The sequence below is a fragment of the Lygodium microphyllum genome, chromosome 11 (assembly GCF_053477565.2).
Source record: "Lygodium microphyllum isolate KBCC chromosome 11, Lygodium_microphyllum_v1.1.10, whole genome shotgun sequence".
In the NCBI taxonomy this organism is placed as follows: Eukaryota; Viridiplantae; Streptophyta; class Polypodiopsida; order Schizaeales; family Lygodiaceae; genus Lygodium; species Lygodium microphyllum.
The window spans coordinates 118,803,284-118,828,767 of NC_141145.1; the positions used below are offsets into that span (position 1 = coordinate 118,803,284).

At 39.2% G+C, this 25,484-nt stretch overlaps 1 protein-coding gene across 1 annotated transcript; it reads right to left on the bottom strand.

Moving 5' to 3' along the window:
- Positions 1-7,574: 7,574 nt before the first annotated feature.
- Positions 7,575-8,866, bottom strand: LOC148029289 (ATP-dependent DNA helicase RRM3-like). Its single transcript, XM_087688545.1, has 5 exons — positions 8,795-8,866; positions 8,377-8,687; positions 8,125-8,256; positions 7,789-7,929; positions 7,575-7,674 (listed from the first exon to the last, which is right to left on the bottom strand). The coding sequence occupies exons 1-5, from the start codon at positions 8,864-8,866 to the stop codon at positions 7,575-7,577; spliced, it is 756 nt and encodes a 251-aa protein (XP_087544671.1).
- Positions 8,867-25,484: the final 16,618 nt, after the last annotated feature.

Below are 25,484 nucleotides of genomic sequence, written 5' to 3' on the forward strand. Positions count from 1 at the left end.
TGACAAGACCCGGTCCTCCCTTTTTCAGCACTCTTCTGTAACTGCCATCAAAAAACAAGGTAGCATCTTTATCCTTCATCTCCTCATGAATTTCCGGATGCAGAATCAATTTCCATCTTATTAACAGCTGCACTCTCAATAGGTTCTTTATAAGTCAAAATATTAGCTAAGCTAGCTCTTACAGTATCCTCCTTCAAACATGTAAATTCAAATTCTTGCAAAGCCAGCAGCCACTTAGTAACTCTTGGAGCATTTTCAGCAGATCACAAAACCTGTGGAAGCAACTAGGAAGTAGTAAATACTACAAATGGTTTTTGAACCAAGCATGATTTCCATCTTTTAACTGCATACACCAGCCCCCATACCAACAATTCTTCTTCCATCCAAGCTTTTTTAATTGCTCCAATGGATCTGCTTATATAAAACACATGCCTCATATAAGACATCCCCTTTCACTTCTGCATTAAAATGGCTCCCACTGTAATTTTTTCCAACACTGATGCTAATGAAGAAAGGTTCATCCTAAGAATTGGCAAAGTGCTTAACTTTTCTTTAATCTACAAGAATTTATCCTCTTCAACTTGTGTCCAAACTAAAGGATCTCTTTGAGTTGCCTTCTGTAAAGGATATACATATTCAGCCAGCATATGGATGATCTTGATAGATACCTCAACTTTTGAACAAAGCTCATCAGTTCTTTTATAGTTATTGGAGAATCCATAAGAAGTAAAGCCTCAACTTTACTAGGCTCAGGTGAGATACCATTAGCAGACACTTCATGACCCAAGAGTATCACTCTAGTTCTTGCTATCTTACATTTATCAGGGTTTAGCTAACCTCCATTCTCATCAAGTCTGCAAAAAACTTCATCAAGTTTTTTAGAGTGTAATGCCCTTGAGCTATACACACAAAAGTCGTCCATAAACAACGGCAAAGATTTCCCAATGAAAGGGGCAAATACCCAACTAACCCATCTTGAAAAGCTAGCGTATGCATTTGTCAAACCAAAAGGCATTACTCAATAGCAAAAGCATCCCCATGGGGTAATGAACGTTGTTTTTTTCTGATCTTCTTATGTTATTTTGATTAGGAAATATCCAGAGTATCCATCACACAATGGTAAAATTCATGACTAGCCACTTGATCCAAGATGTCATCCTGGAACGGAAGAGGATAGTAGTCCCTCTTAGTAGTTGCATTAAGAGGCTTGAAATCAAAACATACTCTCCACTTTCCATTCTTCTTTGGCCTGATTAGAACAAGAGATACCCATTCTATATCATCAACATGATAGACAAATCCCGCATCAAGCAGCTTTTGAATTTCAGCTTTAAGTACATTTTCTTAATTGTACCAAGTCTCCTAAGTTTTTGAGCCACTGGTTTATACCCTTCTTTCAATTTGATATGGTGCACTTAGTTGGTGATATTTTGTAGCAAACACTTTCAGGTATTTCTAACAAATGGCTAAATATTCATATCTTTCATCATTAGTCAAGTCATTTCCTAGAATATTCATAAGCTTGGGCAATCCAACATTCATTTCAGGTTGCTGATCACATGTTTCCTGCATGAAGTCTATACATCCTATAGCAATATTTACAACTTTTTCCTCTCTTTTCGAACCTTGGATTGACAACCCGAAGAGGTCAACATCCTTAGAGAGTAGGCTAGCTTCCCATTCTCTATCTTCCTCATCAAGACTGGAATTTACTGAATCACTACTTTCATCACCTCTAACATCACTTTCATGTTCGTTTTGAATGACAGACCATGTTTTCATGTCAAAGATCACTCTCTTATGAGCTGGCTTCTCTAGATAGAGTTCCAATTGACCTCTATACCAGTTTTGTCTGGATCTCATACCAATCAACCATGGTCGTCCCAAAATGAGAGGATATGCCCCAATTTTTGCAAGCATAACATGGAAATCCAAACATGCTCTTTGGCCTTCAATGTTGACTTCCAAGTTCTCGATGACTCCCAAACATTTCACTTTTGAGCTATTTGCCATTTTTACCTTAAACAGTGGCTTCCCTGTCATTTTAAGATGCATTTGCAACATTGCTTCTTCAGTGATTATGCAAACTTGCACACGGTCATCAACATAAACTTGATCAAATTTCCTTCCGTGCATCCATGCGTCCATGATAGGTATAATGTCTTTCACATCTGATATAGGTATACCACTCCAACATGCCCAGTTTGGGTTTTTCCTTTCCTGATGCTAACCAATCCATGCCATTGCCTCCTCAGAGATGAGTTCATATGCAGTAGCTGACCATATGTAAAATCAGCCTTCTTACCTTTTAAATCCTCAAGCAAGTTGTAAGGAGCTTGATTGACTCCCAAAGCAAAGTCCCCCATTTGAATCTTCCTTCATTGTCTAGCTTTCTTGCTATCATCTGCAACATGTTTTCCCTTTTTAATCTGTGTTTCCCTTTGAGTTTCAGTTTTAGTATCCCTCTCTTTGACTCTCTTGTTAGCAAAAACATTTGCATTTTTCCCATCATCAGACATATTGATTTCGATCAAATTCATACCCCGATGTGCCTTCACTATGTCTTCTTTCCAACTGTTGCCTAGTTGGTTCAAGTGGTCTTTGTTCATGTTGAGGTCTAGGGTCTTGCCTAGCATTCTATTGTGGCATGGGATACATCTCCCCTCCTGTTCTTCTTGGATAAGGGCAATCAAGATCAATATGACCTCTCTCCCTGCAATTAAAGCTTTCAAAGTTTTCCCATCTATTTCTTGGAGGTCCTCTAAATCTAGGTTGCATTTGAGGCTGCCTTGCCTGCAATAGGCTCATATTCAAATTCAGATTTGCCAACTATTCTAGCAGTTAAACCTTCAAGCTCAAAATTTACCACTTTTATAGAGAATCTCATGCTCAAACAACTATGGTTGAGACTCTAACAACACGAGCTTTCAAATTCACACAACCTTTTTTTAGGGATAGCAACCCCACGTAGCAAACTGCCCCACAAAGCATGGTTGCCTCAATTAGCATAAAATAAGTTGTACATCCTTTTTATTCCTCTTTTCTCAGATATCACACAAATACAAACCAAAAAGCATAGGTTACCAAAGCTTTATAAGGCAAATCTTCATGCCAACTCAGTGGTTGCAAGCATTTCACTGTTATAGACATTCCATTACTACATAAAAACAAAGTTTACATTGATATAGCAATGGAAAATCATGATGACTTTCATGGGAAACCAAGTTGGTGACATAGATGCTATTGAATTCATATGTTTCCTCATAGAGCACTACACAGAATAATTCATAACTTTCTAACCAAATCTTAGATTTTCAAGCTTCAAAAAGGAAAGTTGTATCTCTCTTTCCAATCTATAACTCTTTAGAACAACTCAGAGCCAAATTCTTTGATCTGTTGTCCTCAAATAGCTCTGCACAGCTTGTAGTCCTAAATTTATGCATGCTCTATAGAGCAAAACACAACTTCTTTGTTCCAAAAGCACAAACTTGCAAACTGGAAGACGCTTTCCTTGATTTCAGATTGTCATTTCAGCATACCAACAAATACATCTTAGCATATATTGCATTGATGAAGAGTACTCAAGTCCATGCATTCAACATCTGTCCATAATACATGTTCCCTGCCACATACCTTGTTTCAGATGATGTAGAGACCCTTTACTTCCATTCTTCTCTGCTGATGGAAAGCCTCATGCAACAACTAACATACATCACTCTCAACATGATGAAGAATAACCCTCTATTGTCTTTCACTCATATCCATACATTAGAACTGATTTGCATACTCTCTATCCCATGCAGTAGTAGAAGAAAACAAGACAAAAAGAACACTCTTAGTACCATCATCTGAAAACTGAGAACTCGCATCAACCCATTAACTTCAATAGCCCTACCATCATGCTCCACGGCTCCAATAACTTCAGCTTCACGGTCTCTTTTTTCTTAAAACTTGTTGTTCTTCTTCTAAGCTTGAGATTTCTCCCTTCTCTTCAAGCTGCAAGATTCTTCTCTCCCTCTCCCTCTCTCTCTATCTCTCTTATGTTGATTCGAACCCCTTTCTTCTCTTTTTTCTTTTCTTAAAAAAACTCCTCACGTTTTTTCTTTTTCCCCTATTTTACTGAGCTGCCCCTTGCTTCCCCTTAGTTGCTAGATGGCAAACATGCCCCTTACTATGTACAATTCCACTCGAGGACTCAAAATTAGAAGCGAGAACACATTTCCTTCTCTTCCTACATGAGGCCCGTGTCTCAAAACTGAAATATCACAACCACGTGTCAAACATCCATGGTATCACTTAGGATTTCCATCTATAAATGTGACTCCTGCTACTAGTAAGTGTTAGAAACACAAAAAAATGATATTTGCATGTGCTACCCACTTGACTCCACGCAACATCATGTCCCTGATCGCTCATTTTCACCCACCAACATTGCACTTGTTAGTTGCACTGCACTCGAGGGTCGTCTCCTGTTCTTATCAAATACTTCCATGCCATGGGTTGGGTTGATACATGTTTTGCACTATCGTTGAGCCTGCTACAACTATATGCAGTAAATCTTAGTTGCACGTGCACTTGAGAGAGCACTTTTCATTGAGCACACATAGTCTCTTACACACACAAGAGATGGGATTTTCATCACTAAGTTAGGAACCTCTGGATGAGTGAGAAAGGTGGTTGGGTGAGTTTGAGGTCGTGAAGGTTACCGCCAATTGTGAGATGGATTTTTTTCTTGGTTAACATCTCGTGACGATCGTTATTTTTCTTGAGCAATAGTGAGACTTTGGGCGGGTGGAGTGGAGTACGACATTTTCTTGATGAGTGTTGAGAGCTGAGGTTAAGGATCTTAAATAATTAAGGAACAGTGTTTGCATTATGCATGATGCATGAGCACATGTAGAAAGGCTCAGCACAAATTTTTCACTGCACACATTATTTTTGTGTGGAGCATCGTTTGATTGGTTGCATATCATGGATCTGATATTGCATATTTTCTCGAATCATGTATGGTTGAGCACGGTTTACATTTTTCCGTAGCATGTTCTTGTTAGGACACATTGCATGAACAAAGCGAGGTACATATGAAGGAAATATCAGTCGCATTGAAGACTCGATGGGTGTAAAGACAAATTGAAGAAATTTTACAGCATTGATCGCATAGACTTTCTTGAATACATCATTAGTAAAGGGATTGGTGTTGGTTCTCCTAGCAAGGCAGAGCAGTCTTTTTATGGTGATAAAAAGTGGAATCAACAAGTGATATGGATTGCAAGATTGCATGTAGAATGGGATGTGTTTTAGTCTAGATCAATACTATTCTTTAACTTATTGGCCTTGGATATTGCCAAGGTATCACAAGGAACCACCACATTTGCTTTCAGTGTATGGACTAGTGCACGTGACAATATGGTGGAGTTTGTACTCAGAATGCACTAGCTTTAGAAAAGAAAACTCGGACGAATGGCAGCTATTAAGAGTATGAGGACCTTTATGAGTTCTGAAGCTAGCCCCTTCAGAACTGGAAAAACAGAGAGGCAATGGTGGCTAAAGGCTAGGTTATGAGCAAGAGCAAGGGTACAATGGAATGGAGGGAGAGGATGCTTATACCACTAACTATTGGCCTGGAGGACGAGGAGATTGGTTCTAAAAGGCATCTAGTGACATAAACCAGATCATAGGAAATGATGGCAATTATCGTTGACGAAATCACAGGCAAAGATATGAATTATGGTGGCATTAATCAATGGCGTCAAATTTCGAAACGTAGGTGGTCGTTGATTGACGGCGGCCCAGGCTTGATTGAATAGCTTTAAGCTATCCGTAAGGTCTTTATCCTTTAAGGCTATTCATTAGGCTTTTATTTTTTGTACGAAGCTTTAAAATATATTAAAAAAGAGAGTGAATTTTATAGACTAGCGCGCAAGGAACGCTATCCCGCTTCGCTGCAGCTTCGCTGCCGCGAAGCGGGGTGCGAGGGAAGTGAAGCTGCCGTGCTATCGCACGGTAGCTTCACTTCCCTATCGCATAGTGGGAAATGCTATCACAAAAACATCACATACTTTACTCTCCTCTACTCACAACCCCTCTATCTTTGATCCCATTTACACCTCCCCCCTCTGTATCCACACTCACTCACTCACTCAATCACTCTCAACCTCTCTCTCTCTCTCTCTCTCTCTCTCTCTCTCTCTCTCTCTCTCTCTCTCTCTCTCCCCAATTCTCTCTAAGCACCCTCTCTATGTCACACACACACACACCAAACTTAAAACTAAAAGTAGTTTCAAACCAATGTAACACAAAATGCCAAACATAAAAACAATCTCTTCCATGCACCATACCTACAAACATTTCTCTCGACATAAATGTAAGAAATTATATGCTTGCACATGCGATAATTAGAAACAATAGCGCAATACTGAAAAACGAAGCCACAAAGGCCAAGTATAAGGTACGCAAGTGTTTTTAAGCACCATAGGCAAATGGCCGATGCCAACAAAAAAAGACAATGTCTTCCTCGTTGAGAAAAACATGAGAAGGCGAAGCCGGGAATGCTTCCATAGTTTCCATTGGTAATCACATCGGCAATGCAACGGTATAAGTACGTGGAATAACAATGTTACACTAAAGCGGGTCATAATTGAGGCAGAGACCAAGCACCACAAAAATAATTTCTATAAGAGACCTAGTCAAAACGAAGCCACAAAGGCCAAGCATAAGGCACCGACGTGTTTCCAAGTACCATAGGCAAATGGCCGATGCCTACAAAAAAAGACAATGTCTCAAAGACGCCTAATGGAAAGAAATCTTCATTTTCTTCGAGGAATCATTAACAAAATCCTCCTCCTTGAGCAAAATATGTGAAGGTGAAGCATGGAACGATTCCACAGTTTCCATTGGTAATCGCATGGGCGATGCAACGGTCCTATCTCTCTCTTCACCACCTGCATTAGAACAAAAATTACAATATAAGTACATGGAACAACTAACAAAGATCATTCCATCTCAACAATAATAATACCTGGTCGAACATTTGTGAACCACTCCGTAGGTACTGACAAACGTTGATGCAGTGTCACAAAACAACCCAAATATTTGAACCCATACTTAAACCAATGCCTCGGTATCTTATCTGTATGGGAGCGTTGAAATCTCTTCTTATGGTCAACCTCGTACATATGCACCCGAAAACATTGCGTGTATCCACAATGTACAACTTCAATAAAAACTGGGAGCTTGATGTCGATATTAACATCATCATATAAACGCTCGATGACCCTTGCAAGTATCCTTCTTATGATATTATCAGTCGCTATAGTGAGTAATGTGCATTGCAGCTCCTTTTGATAGTCAAAAGCTGGGTAATAGTGCCACTCTAGGGTAGGCATCTGCAAAAGTTAAATGAATAGTGAAATATGAAAAAATTATACTTCCAAGAGTATATGCCAACCAAACAGGGCATAGAGAGCAATTCACACATATGTAAAACCAACGTCCCTGCATGGTCATATATATGCAAAACCAATGTCCCTACATGGTCGTCAATAACTACATCTCCGCAAAGAAAGTAATGCACATTACTGCACCTTTCGGAGAACATCCTTGTATACAATGTTTATGGTCATACCCTCATCCTCTTCACCCAATAGCACTTTCACACCATGCGAAGATTTTACCCTTGAAAATGCAACATACAGTTGACCATGTGTAAATACTGGTGCCTTTAGATAAAGCCCAACAATGAACAAAGTCTGCCCCTGTGACTTGTTGATTGTCATAACGAATGCCAACCGGATGGGAAACTGTCTCCGCTTCATAGTAAATGGCAAATGTGTAGCATTCGAAACAAAAGTAATACGGGGAATAAAAACTCGTTCGCCCACATTTTCCCCTGTTATTATCTGAGCATCTATCACTTTCCTATTGAAAGCTCTACAAATCAATCGCGTACCATTACACATACCCCTTCCTGGATTTAGGTTTCTTAGAAGAATAATAGGTGCATTTATCTTCAGCAGCAATAAATGAGGAGGAAATCCACCTCCAAGGTCTAATGTATTTAAATACTCAACAGAGTACAAAAATGAGTCGTCGGTCTCTGCAATTGAATCTGCACTATAGTACTACCTGACCTCCCCTGGCATTAGTTGCAATGCACGATCATTCAAAGTAGCCACCTCTGTATTCCGCGAGGCAAGTATAGCTCGCTCACTAAAGTACGACGTGTAGTCACCCACATTGGACACGTCACTGTAGACACTATCAATCAGTGTTTCGATAGAGTGCCCTTTTAATATCATGCCAGGTGGGACACACAACTTATCACAACTTTCGGTAACACCCACTCCATCCCCTATTCCTTGAATCCAATAGATGAACCCATTGTCCACCACACTACCAGCTATCGACACTCGCATATTGCCAGATAGCCTTAGCACCCTTATGTAACGCCACAAATCAGAGTAACACAATGCAGCATTAACAACATCCTCACGTGTTCCCTTTATCACAACAGGCAAGACTTGTCTAAAATCTCCCCCAAACAAAACAACTTTTCCACCAAATGGCTTATCATAGCTCATAACATCTCTTAGAGTTCTATCAACCGCTTCGAAGGCATGTCGATGGGTCATAGGAGCCTCATCCCACAAAATAAGGCTTGTTTGTCTCAATAACCGAGCAAGGTCACTCTGAACAAGAATATTGCAAGTGGATCAGGCAACCCATCAAAATCACAAAGTCTTCATCCTACATGGCGTAAAAGGTCTTGTAGATGCAACAAAGCCATGTTAGATGCCTCATGCTGCAGAACACCAAGAGAGGCATGCACATGCTGTAACTGCAATCTATACATGATATCCTCTACCATTGGCACCATAAATCTTTCTCATAGATGGCCAGGCCGAGCTGGCTCACAAAAGACCAAAATTGCAACAAATAAAGTTCAGAGTTGAGCACCAGTTTGCACAGAGGCAGCTTCCTCTAAGCACACAACATATTCATTATCGCTCTCCAACATGCCCCTTGCAATGCAAGCATCCCTAAAAGTATCACAGATCACGCTATCAACAGTACGCAAATCTTCAAAAGAAGTACATCCCCGACACTCTGTTAAAAGCATCCGCAAATAGTAGAGCTCACCACAGGTAGGCGCCACAAAATACATCCGACCACATGTATTCCCACGCTTCCTTCTAGTCCACATCTTATGTCGTGCATTCCATACCCAATACACTGGAAAGTCTTGATAATGAATAGTCCTAGCCTCTGGATGAATGCGGTTGCACACAAACCATTCAGTAAGAGTAGTTTTCTGGAGGTCTTCATTCTGCACAACATCTGGTATACTATCGGTATCCCGAAACGCCACATAGTTCTCACCAGGTAAGTGTACCTGCAGACGTTGTATATCAGGCTTTTCATCGTGCAATGCATAATCATAGATCCGCCAACATGCCTCAGAGGCAGAAACATATCGTGCATCCAAATAACTTTGTATCTCGTCCACCTCGTGAGCATCGCCACCATTCCGGACTGAATCAACCCCAACAGAAAATTTGACGGTTGCACGATCATGCCCCTTGTACACATACTTATACAAATACTTCACAGCTGCAATTGTCGAGCAAACCTCTACATTTATGTGTGCATTGTATTTACTCAAGAATGGATTATATGGAACAATCCATCGATTATCAATAACATTACCATTTATGATCACAGAGTTTCCATCATCTCGTCTTCGATAAACGGGATAGCCAGAACTATCAACTGTCATCATGCCCACTAATTTTCCCGGGTAATCTTTAGTACATCTACCCTTGTCCATACAGGGACTCTTGGGGTTCAATCCTCCGCAAGGGCCATGAATGTTACACTTTGAAATTGTCTCAAATAAAGTTGGAAACTTAACTCTATTGGGTAACTCAGCACAAACCAGTCTATCGTAGTGACATGCTTCAGAAGGTTTGAAAGACGACTCTAAAATTAGCAAAGTATGAGAATGTGGTAGCCCCCTCTTTTGGAATTCAATCACAGTAACATAGCCAGCAACCTTTCCAAAGAGATCCTTCCGCAACAATGTACACATCAAATCAACATGCTTTTTATGAAACACGCGAGCAGTCAAATTCGGACGATCATAAGCACTTTGCCCAGGCAATAAAGCATTAGTAATCTCCAACCACTTTGGATTGCATGTCATTGTTATAAAAAGGTCAGGTTTTCCCTTACATCGCACTATAGCCATGGCATCCTGATATAATTGATACATGTGCCTTGGTCCACCTGTGAATGATGACGGTAATACTATCCTCTTGCCAACAGAGGCACCAACAATCGGCATTGTCCCATCATCGTTTGCCCCCACCATGTCTGCCAAGCCTTTATAGGCCTCCGATACCTGCATTGCTCTATAATACAATAAGCATCAACAATAAATTGCTGCAATAGTCGACCAGCACGCAATATGCACACCTCAGTATCTTCACGCACTTGAAGACGAAATGCATAAAACGGCATCTGGGTAACACAATTTTTATTGGACAATTCATATATGTTAACAGGAACACTAATATTACTGTAGGGAACCTTTACATGCCAACCATCATCCCCCATAGGAAAAAGGAGGACATATAGCATTGGCATATATGCCCTATGCAAGTTTGAAATAGCAACACATCGACCACCCCGAGTGTAAACATGAATATCCCGACGATCAAGAGTACCCTCATCACCCTGCCCAGGCATGATAGCTGCAACCTCAGTTGCTGCAGGAGCAGAGTATTGTTTACTGGTTCTTTGAATACCAAAAATACTCATTCTTAGTTCCTGCACGGGATTATTTTGCAATTGCAAACCCACTGACCTAAAAGCACGTGCATATATGTTGTGTCGATGCATCATACATTGAAGCTCCCCTAGCAAGTTTGGTAATAAATCATGCATAACCCCCAGTCTATTAAGCAACTCATGCTCGGTATCATAAACATACAGTTGTGCAAATCTTGGCCTTTCTTGACGCTACACATTAGGAAGCAAAGTACCTATACGGTGATAAACAGAGCCATGCACTCTAAAGGTGTAACCATTCCTGATAACGGGCAGCTCATCAACATTAGCTCCGAGTGATACAAATGCTAGAGCGTTGTTGTATGCTCGTATGCTGTTTTTAAATATCCTACTTTGAGGGTGCATACCATGCAACAAATCATGCAATGGCTGCGGTGGATGTTGCAATGGCGGCGACATTACTTTTCCATTTCGACAACAGTGTCTTCCAAACAAAATCGACCCTTGAACCCGAGTCTCGCATCTCCACAACTTAGCTGAACACCTTTCACACATCAAACAAAGACTCCCCATGGAATGCACATCCGGCTCTTGAAATAGTAGTATTGACATTGCCGGGTGAACATCCGTTGTAGGCAAAGCATTTAAAATGGAGCACAATCCACCACTTTGGGGATCAAAAACAGTAATATTATGAACACGTGGCTCATTAGCCACAGAATTTTCCACATTGTGGTGATTTCCAAAATCTAAACCAACATGCTGTTCAACTGGCTCATTATCCCCATTTACAAATTCAACACGGTGAGACACACTCTCACAAACGACTTCACTAAGATTTCCCCCATGTTGGCACATAGACATTGAAGCATTATTAACATGTGACTCAAAAGTCACATGATTAAGACCATTCCAACCACCCACTAATGGCAAAGCATTCGTCAAATCCACACCAAACTGTCGCTGGGCTTGAAATCCCCTAATGGTTCTATCCAATGATGGCAAAACATTAGCCACATCTATACCAAACTGTGGTTGGCCTAGTTCACAATGACCATTTAGAATCTCCTCATGGAACGAATGGTTTTCAATGTCTCTTTGAACGGATCTACCACGATCTAAAATCCCTTTCCGAGCCCTGAGTCTAGCAACCTGTCGTCGCTCATACCTCGTGGAAGTAAGCATGTCCCTATGAACACGCAACACATAGTCTCTCCCAGTTGCTCGATGCAAACACCCCATATTGATCACTTGGCCACAAAACCTATTATCAACGTATACACACATTTAATATATAAATATGTAAATTTAAGATTAAATATCAAGACACAAAACCACTACAACCCAGTCAATGTATCTGTCTAAAAAGACGCTACTCCAGCCCATTAGAGAGAGAGAGAGAGAGAGAGAGAGAGCTTGGTTGCTAAGATAGAAGTAACCTTGGTAATTAACAAAAGAAAGTAAACATGCAACTGCAGAAACGACTATCAATACACTTTATCAAAGGCATGGTTTGATTTCTAAACTAAATGTATTGCGTACATTCGATATACACAATATATCAAATCTAAATATACCAACCATCATTGGAGTATCAAATCTGCTCCATGTAAATATCAAGAAAGAGACATCACGTCATACACAACTTGATACATTTTACTCAAATACGCTTTGTTATATCAAAAGTGTTACACATCTTAGCACTTTCCATGTAGGCTTTACAAAAAAGAAGTAAATATTATCATAAAAAGTACTAGCCCATGCACTTTAAAATACGCAACACAATCTGAACCTATAAGTTCCACCCTAACCAATTTTTGCATATACATAGTCTCCTTAGATGCGACCGTTCATCTGACGGCTCAATTGTTGCAACAAAGCATTAAACCTACTAACATTCATTTGAAACTGCAAGAATGGCAACCGACAACCCCTCTGGCAGATCACAGGTTCATGGTCATCTCCAAGCCCCCAAACGGAAGCCCACATATCGTTCACCAGCAGATTCATTAATCTGCTTGTCTCAGAAATAATTGCTGAAAGTGCCCTTACTTCACCACCCAGATCAGTCGACACTTGCTGGAGAACACCCTGCGTGTGTTTGGTCTCGCTGACAACACCATACAGACCTTTAGCCTGTTCATGTAACTCCATTGAGTACATGGCAAGCGCACTATCAACACGCATACATAAACTCGTCTGCATTTCCATCAACTCATTCATCTTGGCCTCAAGTTTTTTAAAGTCCGAAGCACCCGAAGTAGCCCTTGTGTTTCTTCGAATCTTTGCAGCTCTTGTACATTTAGCAACATGTACCTCTTGTCCCCTTGCTACCTCTTTCATTTTTCGCACATTCATTCTATTAGAGCTCATACGTTGGCTGCAATGAAACATATAAACAATCATCTCCAAAAATATAAATAGTAGCACTTTGACGCAATCACAATTAACAAAACTATCTTCCATACGCATGCGAATGAACCCAAGCTGGCAAGCGCCGAAGAGATGATGTTGTTGCCATTTTGTTTAATTCAACTGAATCCACTACATTCAATGGAGTCGAAAGCACTACGTCGGGAATATCTTCTATGGCTTCGCTTTGTTCCATGGCTACACCAAACGTCAAGACATAAGTGATAGACACATTCACAACCTTCTTGAGAGTAAAGAACATGTTCCTATACATAAAGGTATCCCCAGTCTCGAAATACTGATTGGTGCCAATCCCACACGACACACAATAACTTACCAACTCACATTCGCAACCACAAACCCTAAACGCGCGAAAGAATATATGTACGCTACACACGAGTACTATCATGCACGCATGGCACTCACCAAGTTCCAACCACGCATTGCCTAAAGGCCCTGCCAATGGATCTTCAATCATGTACATCTTCACTATCTTGAGAGAAAAGAACATGTCCTATACAGAAAGATATCCCCAGTCTCGAAATACTTATTGGTGTAAATCCCATAGGACACACAATAACTTACCAACTCACATTCGCAACCACAAACCCTAAATGTATGAAAGAATATATGTACATTACACATGAGTGCTATCATGCACACATGACGCTCACCAAGTACCAACCATACATTGTCTAAAGGCCATGCCATGTCGATCTTCATTCACGTATATCAGCACATCTTGAGATAAAAGAACATCTCCTATATAGAAAGGTGTCCCCAATCTTGAAATACTTGTTGGTGTCAATTCCATAGGACACACAATACCTTACCAACTCACATTCGCAACCACAAACCCTTAATGCATGAAAGAACACATAAGCCATCTAAGTATGAGACATAGAGAGAGAGGAGCGAGGAAGGCAAACTATACAAAATGTCGCAACATATCAAAGCTACAATCATTCTATGTATCTAGTCCAATCTAAGTTACAAAAGTACATTAGCAAAATTGCTCAGTAATCAAGAGAGAAACATAGAGAAACAGAGAGAAAGAGGAACTATTAAAATGGATTAAAAGTAGTTTTATAATTTGCAAGACACATACGATGTGTTTCAAAATGAAGATTTTCATCAAACAATTCATTTAAGAAGTCTTGCAAGAATTACATATACAAGCAAACCACGACAAAGAAGCACTGGTTAACATTGCCAAAAACCTATTGTGAACCACTATTCAAAGATGCAACGTTCTCTAGTGCATATCAAGGGCAATGATCTCCAGTGCCAGAAGATGAGCCTGCACGGCGATTCATCTGCGTTAACATTGCTGAAAATCTATTCAAATAAACTTTCAAAGAAGTAAGTTGCACATCAAGAGCAATGTTCTCCGGTGCAACTAAGCTCTCGTTCTTGTGTGCAATCAGCTCACATACTCCATCCTCTATACGACCTGTACTATCAAGAATATCTTTCAGCTTCTCTTCTTGATCGTTCGAAGATCCAGCACGCGGGCACCAATTTTTCTGAATATGCTCATAAATGTCACCTATATAACCCTTGATCTCTTCTAACTCGCCCTGTATAGTTACTGCATCAGCAAGGTGCCCTTCATATTTCTCATCCAACAGTCTCTCAATCCTCTGTAGTCGGTCACCAATGTTCTCAGAAATTGAAATCAAAGCTTTTTGACGTCGAAATAGTGTCTTCACTTGCTTTTCAATCCCATCCAGGCGACGAATAAACCTTAAGGAACCAACGGAACTATCATGCCCTGCAACATGCTTAAGTGCACGACGAACAGCCTTTTTCCTTGTGGCCTCCTTTATTTTGCGTGCATTCATTTGCACGTTAGAAGTGCACTATATAATATCTTCTACAGACATATTCTTGTTTGCTGTAGAAGCCTCCATACTGGACAAAAAGACACGTTAGCCTTGAGGGATATATAAAATATTCTCGAAATTTTAAAATAGCAAAAACTACCATGTGTTATACTACCAAAGTTTAACTAACCCTCTCTCTCTGCTTGTCCCTCTCCTTCTCTATACACTTAACCAACCAACCAATGCACTAAGTAACCAACCTCTAAACTAAAGTAACCTACGAACTAAACAAACTAAACCAAGTAAGGTAAGCAACTAATCAGCCAAACTAAAGTAACTAAAGTAAACCAACAAAACTAACAACCTATTTAAACTAACTAACCCATAACACATATATAAACTAAAACAAAAAAACAAACTAACCCTAAAATAAGACACAATCTTCTAAAGTAACTAAGCAACTAATCTAAGGTAAAACCTACTAAGTAACATAGGACTAAAAGTTTACATGGGTATATATCCAAATATATACACAAATATTATAACCACACAATGGACTAAATAAACTAACTAACTAAATAAATAAACCAAGTTATAGTCTAATCAACTAACTAAATAAACTAACTAAACCAAATAACCACAAACAACCAAAACTAACTAAATAACTAACTAAACAAACTAACAAAACTAAATAAACAACCAAAACTAACTAAACTAACTAACCACAAATCTAACCAAACTAACTAACAACCTATTTAACTAACAACCAATAAATATATCAAAACAAATTTACAACTTGAAAGAGAGAGAGAGATCACCGACCTCAAATAGCAATCCTGACAAACAAACTGCACAAAATAAACCAAAATACCAATAAATTAAACCATACCAAGCAAACCTATTTAACTAACTAACTTACTATATTTAACTAACTAAACTAACTAAATTCGACAACTAACTAAACTAACTAAATTCGACAACTAACTAAACTAACTAAATTCGACAACTAACTAAACAGGATTGTTGGTTCAATCAAAGATGACGAACAGAGATGAACTAAATAAACTAAATAACTAACTAAATAAAACAACTAAACTAAATAAACAACCAAAACTAACTAAACTAACTAACCACAAATCTAACCAAACTAACTAACAACCTATTTCACTAACTAACTTACTATATATTTAACTAAATAAACTAACCCTAAACTAACACAACTAACTAAACTAACCAAGTAAACTAAATAAAATAAACTAACCCTAAGCTAAATACAAAGTAACTAGCACACAAAAATAATTCAAACTAACTTATCTAATCACCTAACTAAATAAACTAACTAAACTAAATAACTAACTAACCACAAATCTAACCAAACTAACTAACTAAACTAAATAAACTAACTAAACCAAATAACCACAAACAACCAAAACTAACTAAACAACTAACTAAACTAACTAACAAAACTAACTAACTAACTAACTAACTAAACAAACTAACAAAACTAAATAAACAACCAAAACTAACTAAACTAACTATTTAAACCAATAACCTAATTAACTAACCAACAACCTAATTAACTAACCAATAAATACATCAAAACACATTTACAATCTGAGAGAGAGAGAGAGAGAGAGAGAGAGAGAGAGATCACCGACCTGAAATACCAATCCTCACAAGCAAACTGCACAAAATATAAACCAAAATACCAATAAATTAGACAATACCAAGCAAAGCAACTCTCTCTCTCTCTCTCTCTCTCTCTCTCTCTCTCTCTCTCTCTCTCTCTCTCTCTCTCTCTCTCTCTCTCTCTCTCTCTCTCTCTCTCTCTCTCTCTCTCTCTCTCTAAACTAAAACTAAAACTAACTAACTAAACCTAAACTATTAACTAACCCTAAAACTAAACCTAAAACTATTAACAAACAAACTAACTAACTAAATAAACTAAATAACTAACTAAATAAAACAACTAAACTAAATAAACAACCAAAACTAACCAAAGTAACTAACCACAAATCTAACCAAACTAACTAACAACCTATTTCACTAACTAACTTACTATATATTTAACTAAATAAACTAACCCTAAACTAACACAACTAACTAAACTAACTAAGTAAACTAAATAAAACAAACTAACCCTAAACTAAATGTAAAGTAACTAACACACAAAAATAATTCAAACTAACTTATCTAATTAACTAACTGAATAAACTAACTAAACTAAATAACTAAGTAACTAACCACAAATCTAACCAAACTAACTAACTTACTATATTTAACTAACTAAATAAACTAACTAAACTAAATAAACAATCAAAACTAACTAAACCAACTAACCACAAATCTAATCAAACTAACTAACAACCTATTTAACTAACTAACTTACTATATTTAACCAACTAACTCTCTCTCTCTCTCTCTCTCTCTCTCTCTCTCTCTCTCTCTCTCTCTCTCTCTCTCTCTCTCTCTCTCTCTCTCTCTCTCTCTCTCTCTCTCTCTCTCTCTCTCTCTCTCTCTCTCTCTCTCTCAACTAAAACTAAAACAAACAAACTAAACCTAAACTATTAACTAAATAAACTAAATATATAAACTAAAACAAAAGAACAAACTAACCCTAAACTATTAACTAAATAAACTAAACAACTAACTAAATAAAACAACTAAACTAAATAAACAACCAAAACTAACCAAACTAACTAACCACAAATCTAACCAAACTAACTAACAACCTATTTCACTAACTAACTTACTATATATTTAACTAAGTAAACTAACCTTAAACTAACACAACTAACTAAACTAACTAAGTAAACTAAATAAAACAAACTAACCCTAAACTAAATGTAAAGTAACTAACACACAAAAATAATTCAAACTAACTTATCTAATCAACTAACTAAATAAACTAACTAAACTAAATAACTAACTAACTAACCACAAATCTAACCAAACTAACTAACTTACTATATTTAACTAACTAAATAAACTAACTAAACTAAATAAACAATCAAAACTAACTAAACCAACTAACCACAAATCTAATCAAACTAACTAACAACCTATTGAACTAACTAACTTACTATATTTAACTAACTAAACTAACTAAGTAAGCTAACCCTAAACCAACACAACTAACTAAACTAACTAAATAACTAACTAAACAAACTAACAAAACTAAATCCGCTATAAATGTCATTTTGATCAGCTGCAATATGCTTCAGCATCAGTCATCAGCTGCGCTGATATTAAACAGTCATCAGCTGCGCTTATATTAAATCTCTCTCGCTCTCTCTCTCTCTCTCTCTCTCTCTCTCTCTCTCTCTCTCTCTCTCTCTCTCTCTCTCTCTCTCTCTCTCTCTCTCTCTCTCTCTCTCTCTCTCTCTCTCTCTCTCCGTCCATGTACTCTTGCATGAGGGAATACCCACAAGACCAAGCATGTCGCCGGAGGGCACTGATCAGCGCCTATAATCCTAATCATCACAATCAACTCTTTTCATGATCATCACCCCACTTTTGCTCTGTTTGATTTTCCTTTTGGGTCACACTATGTTTTTCTTCCACGTGACCCAATCAATCCTGTGCTCTTGTTCCTTTATTGCCTCTTCCAAACACCCACCACCGAGAGAGAAAGAGAGAGAGAGAGAGAGAGAGAGGAGTGCAAGAAGCGTGTCGCTCTGTCTCAACGCCCCACCATCCTTCAAAGTTTGAAACCTTTTCGCCCACTACAGTCAGCCAATCATTGCTGATGGGATGGCTGACGCAGATGGGCAGATGCGCAGAAGATGGGATGGCTGACGCAGATGGGCAGATGGGCAAAAGTCAGAAGATCACACCTATGTCTGTGATCTTGGTCGCTACCACCATGCTCTCTCACACCTATGTCTCCCCCCCGCAGCCTCCTCGGCAGGCGCTGTTCGATACCGCTGCCTTGCCAATATCGCGCCACTGGAGAGAGAGAGCTCTCTCTCTCTCTCTCACGGCCAGTCGTGAGAGAGAGAGAACGAATGCGCGTTCTCTCTCTCTCTCTCACGACTGGCCGTGAGAGAGACAGAGGACTCTCTCTCTCTCTCTCTCTCTCACGACTGGCCGTGAGAGAGAATACGCCATTGTGACTGGGCTTAAGCACCTCTGGTGATGCGATATAGATCTGGTGATGCGATCCATTGTCTCTCTAGCCTCTGGTGATGCGATCCATTGTCTCTCTAGCCTCTGATCCATTGTCTCTCTAGCCTCTGGTGATGCGATCCATTGTCTCTCTAGCCTGTCTCTCTCACGGCCAGTCGTGAGAGAGAGAGAGAGAACGCGCGTTCTCTCTCTCTCTCTCTCTCACGACTGGCCGTGAGAGAGAGAGAGAGACAATGGATAGGGAGCCCGCATGATCCGCCCGCATCCAGAGCATGATCCAGCCAGACACGCAGAAGTCCCACACGCACAAGTGCTGAGAGAGAGAGAGAGAGGTACAAGTCCCATACACTCTGCACTACAACTGGAGTGTGAAAGCTTTCAGACGAATGACAATGGCTATAGCAGTACCACACAGAATGGCCCTCCCGCACAGTACTACAATAGTACCACAGAATGTGCCTCCTGCCAGAATGGGCAGCTGGACTGGTCGTGAGAGAGAGAGAGAGAAGGCAAAAATGGCAAGAGAGAGAGAGAGAAAGAGAGGACTGACCTGCTGCTTGATGCTTGTTGGCCTGTCTGCTGCTTGCTCCTGGTGCCTGTTGGCCTGCCTCCTCCTGTCCCGTGAGAGTGAGAGTGAGAATGAGAAGAGAAGAGAAGAGAAGGTGGTGGAAGGAGACCACGTTTCCTTCTACCCCCAATCATGTGACATAAATGGTCACTTATCTTTTTTTCTGCTCCCAATCATGTGACATAAATGGTCACTTTGGTTTGGTTTGGAAATTAGGTTCGGGAGCACTGTGGTGGTTCGGCACTTTCCCGAACCTGTAGCTCAAATAATAAAGTAGTATAGATGTTAGTGAAGATGAGCTTCCTCACAGGGAAGCTGCTATTCCAAAGAAAGAGGCTTCTAATCCAATTCCAAACTATTGGAGATATGCCATATATTTCACCTAATATTATCTCTTTCCAAGTGAACTTAGTTGGGTGGACTGGCATTAACAGCACCTACAAGAAACAAAAAAATTTAGTGTTATGATGATGGTTATAAAAAATATGCGATATTGATTCCACATTTGTATTACATCTTAGGTAGAGTCCATTTCCAATTCTTGCTTTTAAAGCCCTTTCATTAGTCCAGAGACCTTTAAGGATTATGAGCCACATTAGATAGGACATATTAGAACTTTCATCCAAATATTAGTAAATTTGTAATTCCATTGTTTATTACTCCAGTTAATGTGCCACCTTTCATTGAGTTTAGCACTTAAATCTTTATTGCATACTTGAATATCTGGAAGGGGCAGAAGAGGCTTGTCTCCGATTAGACGTACTTCTCTGGGATTGAAAGGATGTTTTAGATTAATGACTATTGAGAGGTGTGGATCCCATAGTTGCATTCTGAGGGTTACCATGTTGACTTCAGTAGGGAAGTAGGTCAAATTTAGTCGTGAGTTGTACATTGCTTAGCCAATCTTTTATATTGGGATCCCATATATCCCCCCAAGTTCTAATCCCCTTCCGATATATTTTGTAGGCTTTATTCAGATCACTCTTTGAAATAGATTGGTGAAAAAAGCTAAACCATACACAGTCAACTGCAGCCCAAGGTAAGGTTAAGTTGGAATGTGAAGATGGGACTAACAGTTTTTTATATTTAAACCAGGCCTACCAGATCCCCTTCATCAATGATGAGCACCCTACTATCTTGATTCTATTGGGCCTAGGATAATAGTGAGCAAATCTAAGTTTTTCCATCTTGGACAGCCAACTACTTGAAATTGACTGATAGAGAAGTGTAAAAGAGTAGTCCAATCCTCTTCCTCCCTATCAATACTCCTGACAACCCATTTTGCTGCAAGTTTACTAGCCAATGTCTATAGGTTTGGAAGGCCTAGTCCCCCAAGATTTTTGGGTTTTGTACAAACAATCCATGAGACTTTGGGGACCTTAAATTTATCCCCATCCCCACTCCACAAGAAATTTCTAGCTAGTTGCTCCAATTGTTTTAATCCTGTTTTGGTTGGCTGCCAGCATGCTAAAAAATAGATTGTGGAGGGGATAAGGATATGTTTGAGCATTAGGCACCTGCCATCCATATTAAGCTGAAGCCCTTTCCATTTCTCAAAGTGTTTTCTAATTTTCTCTAGTACCCAATCACATCTCTACTTCATAGAGATATCAAAGCCCAGAGGGATTCCCAGAAGTCTGAAAAACTTGCCTCTTTCTATTTCTTTGCACCCAACCTCAATTAGCCAACTAGGGAGTGAGGAAATCAAAGATTTGATACCTGTTTTGACTAGGTTGATAAACTAATCCAGAGGCTTTACAGAAAGCTTGAAGACAATTCCAAAAAGCTACTAGTGAGATAGGGTCATTATTAATGGTCCCATTAGTATCATCAACAAACTGATTTAAAACCATGTCTCTACTATTGGGTAATTTGATCCCCTTGATGTTCCCCTTTTCAATCCCAATCATCCCAATGCATCTGCTGCAGTAGCAAATAACAGTGGGGCCAAGGGATAGCCTTGTCTAAATGATCTTCTAAGAAGTATTGAGTCTGTCATTTCTCCATTACTTGCAATTCTAGTGGATGCATTGCCAAATAAAGTACTTACAAACTTTATAAATCTCCTCCCTAGTCCCATGTCATGTAAATATTGAAGGATGAAATCTCATTCCAACCTATTATAGGCTTTGTCAAAATCTATTTTGAAAAAGACAAATACTTGATTCTTCTTTTGAGCATATTCAATCCCTTCCCAAAGAGCAATGATAGAATTTAGGATATATCTTCCCTTAATAAACCCCTTTTGTTCCTTCCTTATCCAAGAATTTAGGTGTGGGGAAAGCCTTCTAGCCAAAACCTTAGCAAACACTTTATAGGCCAAGGTCAAGCAGGTGATTAGCCTCCAATTGGAGAGTAGATCTTTCTCGTCTCTCTTGTGTATAAGCTTTGCCACCCCTTCATTGATTATGTGAGGTAGGGCTCCATATCTCAAGGATTCCTTCCATAATTTTAGCAGGGGGATAATCAAGAATTCTTTAAATTATTCAAAGAACTCATTAGGGAGACTGTCTATCCTTGGGCTCTTTCCTTTAGCTAGAGCATCTATGGTGTCTTCCAGTTCTACTGCGCTAAGGTCACCATCAATTAGGGTGGCTATAGAAGATGGGACCACCTTCTTCCTAACCAGGGCAATTTTGGCTTTTGCATCGGTATCCTCTAGATTGCTAATTTTAGGAGAGCTAAAGATATTAGAGAAGAATTCTTTAGCAAGTACCAAATTTTTAGTATTGTCTTTAGCTTTGGTACCATGGACCTTATTTAAGAGAGGGACAATATCCTTCTCATTTTTTTCTTTAGAATGTTGAACATTTTTATGGTTGGTTTATCAGCTTTCCCAGCCCACCATTGTCTAGTGCAAAGCTGAATGTTAGATGCTTCTTTTTCTTCTAAAAGTCTCAATTCTTCCTTGACCTTGAGAAGATCTATTTGTAAGTGCACCTACCCTGATTCAATTTGAACTTCCAGAGACTTACTAAGGGAATACTTTCTTGCTCTTTTAGCCCTAGTCTCCATTACCCTCCTAGCCTTAATCTATCTAAGAAATTCTTGAGAATCTTGGATACCCTTCGTCCATGCTTGAGCTTGGGAGGTAAAGGATTGGAATGAGCATTCCCATATATCCTTGATAGCGTCCCTAACATCTTTTAGTTTAAATAACTGTGGATCAGAGTGGAACATCTAGATTTTACAATTTGAGAGTCATTAGATAGATTCAACTGAATGGGAAAATGATCTAACATAACAATGTTTTTAAGCATTTTACACTTAGCATTAAAGAATGTAGCCAAAAGACTTGCTGAGATATAAAACCTGTCTAACACCTAGCTTTCCTAAGGTTAGAATTTACATCATTATTAGACCAAGTGAAACTCAAACTGCCACTTATGTCCAGGTCCATTCCATGAAAGGCCTTGGTTTCTATCTGTGTTTTCTTCTTAGTGCCTGAAATGCAATGTCCCTTTTCCAAGAACCTGTCCTTCAAGGACTCCACCCTGTTAAATCTCTAGCCAGTATGATGGGGCACTTTATAACCTACAAGGAATCCCAAAATTTTCCCCTTTCTAAAGAAGAGTTAGGGGCATACATAGAGACAACTGCAAACTCATCAAAACTTTTAAAGTGGGCAGCTATCCAATTATTATCGTTGTCAACAGAGATATTGCTTAGCTACTCTTTGACCGTACTGGAAATGCCTTTGCATGCACCTCCCTTTCTCTGATTATGTTTAGTGGTGAACCATACAAAATCCTTGGATATAAGATTCATATTCTTAGTCAAAGTATCTTCAGTAGCTTTGACTTCTTCTAGGCAAATAACCTCAGGAAGAATGGCTTCTTGGTTAAGCAATTTCTTGATAGTGACTGCCCTTTTTGGGTTAGTGAGCCCTTTGGAGTTATAAGATAGAATAGTAAAATTATTCATTATTGATTAGTTTTTTTTTGCCTTACCTTTCTTTTGAGAGTCCTTACCCTGTCGAAAGGGGTTATTAGTACTTTGACCTACCTTGGAATATCTTCTTTTGGTTTGTTGTGTGTCGTTTCCACCCTTTTTTGGGCTTTTCGAGGAGGGCGAACTGTTAGGGATGTAATCCCTACCAAGTAGTTCCTCCTCCCCAACTTGGGTAAATTCCACATCTTCATTTTGTACATTCAGATCAAAGTTTGAATTGTCTACTAGAGTTCCTCCCTCATTCTGTTTTTCTAGTTGAGTTTCTTCAACGATAACCTCATCATTATCTAAATCTGCATTGTTCTGGTGTTTAGTATGACTGGTTTCACCTATCTGGGAAGTCCCATTATTTTCATTATCCATATTCATTAATAGTGCAACATACCTATTGTTATTTTTACCTTTGTGATTAACATTAGTTTTCTGGCTTGTCTAACCCTTATTTTTGTTGTTCCACTTTCTATTAATTTGTTGAAAACCATCATCTTGGTTTTGTCAGTTTTAGGGGGGATAGCCTCTTGCTTATTATCAAAAGTTTCATGTGTGTTCCATTCATGACTATTCTTGATAAAATGACCTGTTTTGAGGCACTTAAAACATGCATTAGGAAAATTCTTATAGATAACTGGTTGGTCCTTAATAAATAACCCATGTGTATCTCAAACTATCAATGACTTTATCAATTTCTTACTAATATCTACTTCAATGAGAAATTGAGAATGTCATCTCGGGTTTATATCTGTATATGGCCTTTGATCAAGTAATCTTCTTTGCTCCCTAATTACCCTCTGGGGGAAGTCCAGTGCCTTCCTATCCTCCATTGACGCCTTCAACAGCCGTTGGTTTATTGTAATGAGCAATGCGGTTCTACTATAGAAAATTATTTGTCTTGTCAGTAGCACCTCCAAGCTCATTAGGGCACTCCAGTAAATTGTTGATGCACCCTTTGCTAGCTCCCAGAAGTTCTGTGATTCCTCCCTGGGGTACTGCAACACCACCCAAGGCCCAACCTTCACCACCATGGTTGCTTGCTTCTCCACGATTCCAGGTATTATGCCCTCCATTATTCAAGTATTGTGCTCGGAGACCATTAAAGAGGGGGTTCCCCACGATTTGACCATACGACCTTTGCAAGGAGCTAGCCATCCCTATCTTGTGTAGGAAGGTAGTCCAATGAGTTTGGTGGATGAAGGGTGACGAGACCGATCCAACTTGCGGAATAGTGGTATGCAGATTCATTATAGATGCTCCAAATGCTGACAAGACTACCAGCATACCTAGAGGTGCATCCATGTGAGAGGCATGTGGTAACGGGTTCCAACGTGAGAGCTGCATGGCACAGAGAGAGAAAGGGGTGTAGGCTTCCAACGTGAGATCTACATGGCAGAGAGAGAGTAGTTGTTTGATTGGAGGCTAGGACACGGAGAGATATGCTCCATGGGGGAAAGGGGTGTAGGCTTCCAACGTGAGATCTGCATGGCACAGAGAGAGAGTAGTTGTTTGATTGGAGGCTAGGACACAGAGAGACTATTATTTTTGTGCTTGACAAATAAAATGGAATACGAAAGAGAATTGGCTCTGTGAGATCGGTGAACATAGTTGATGTCATCTCAAACTCTGCAAAGCAAGTTGTAGGTAAACAGAAGGGAAACCCCCACCGAGGCATTTGAGGGTTTTTTTGTAGATCAGAATTCCAATATTTTCCATTCATTAGGCTTTTATCCTTTCAAAGTTTTGCCAAAACGATTACCTTTTAGCCCTTTAGGAAAAGCTAAAGGCATGAAAAGTCTTAGGCTTTAAGAAAAGCAAGA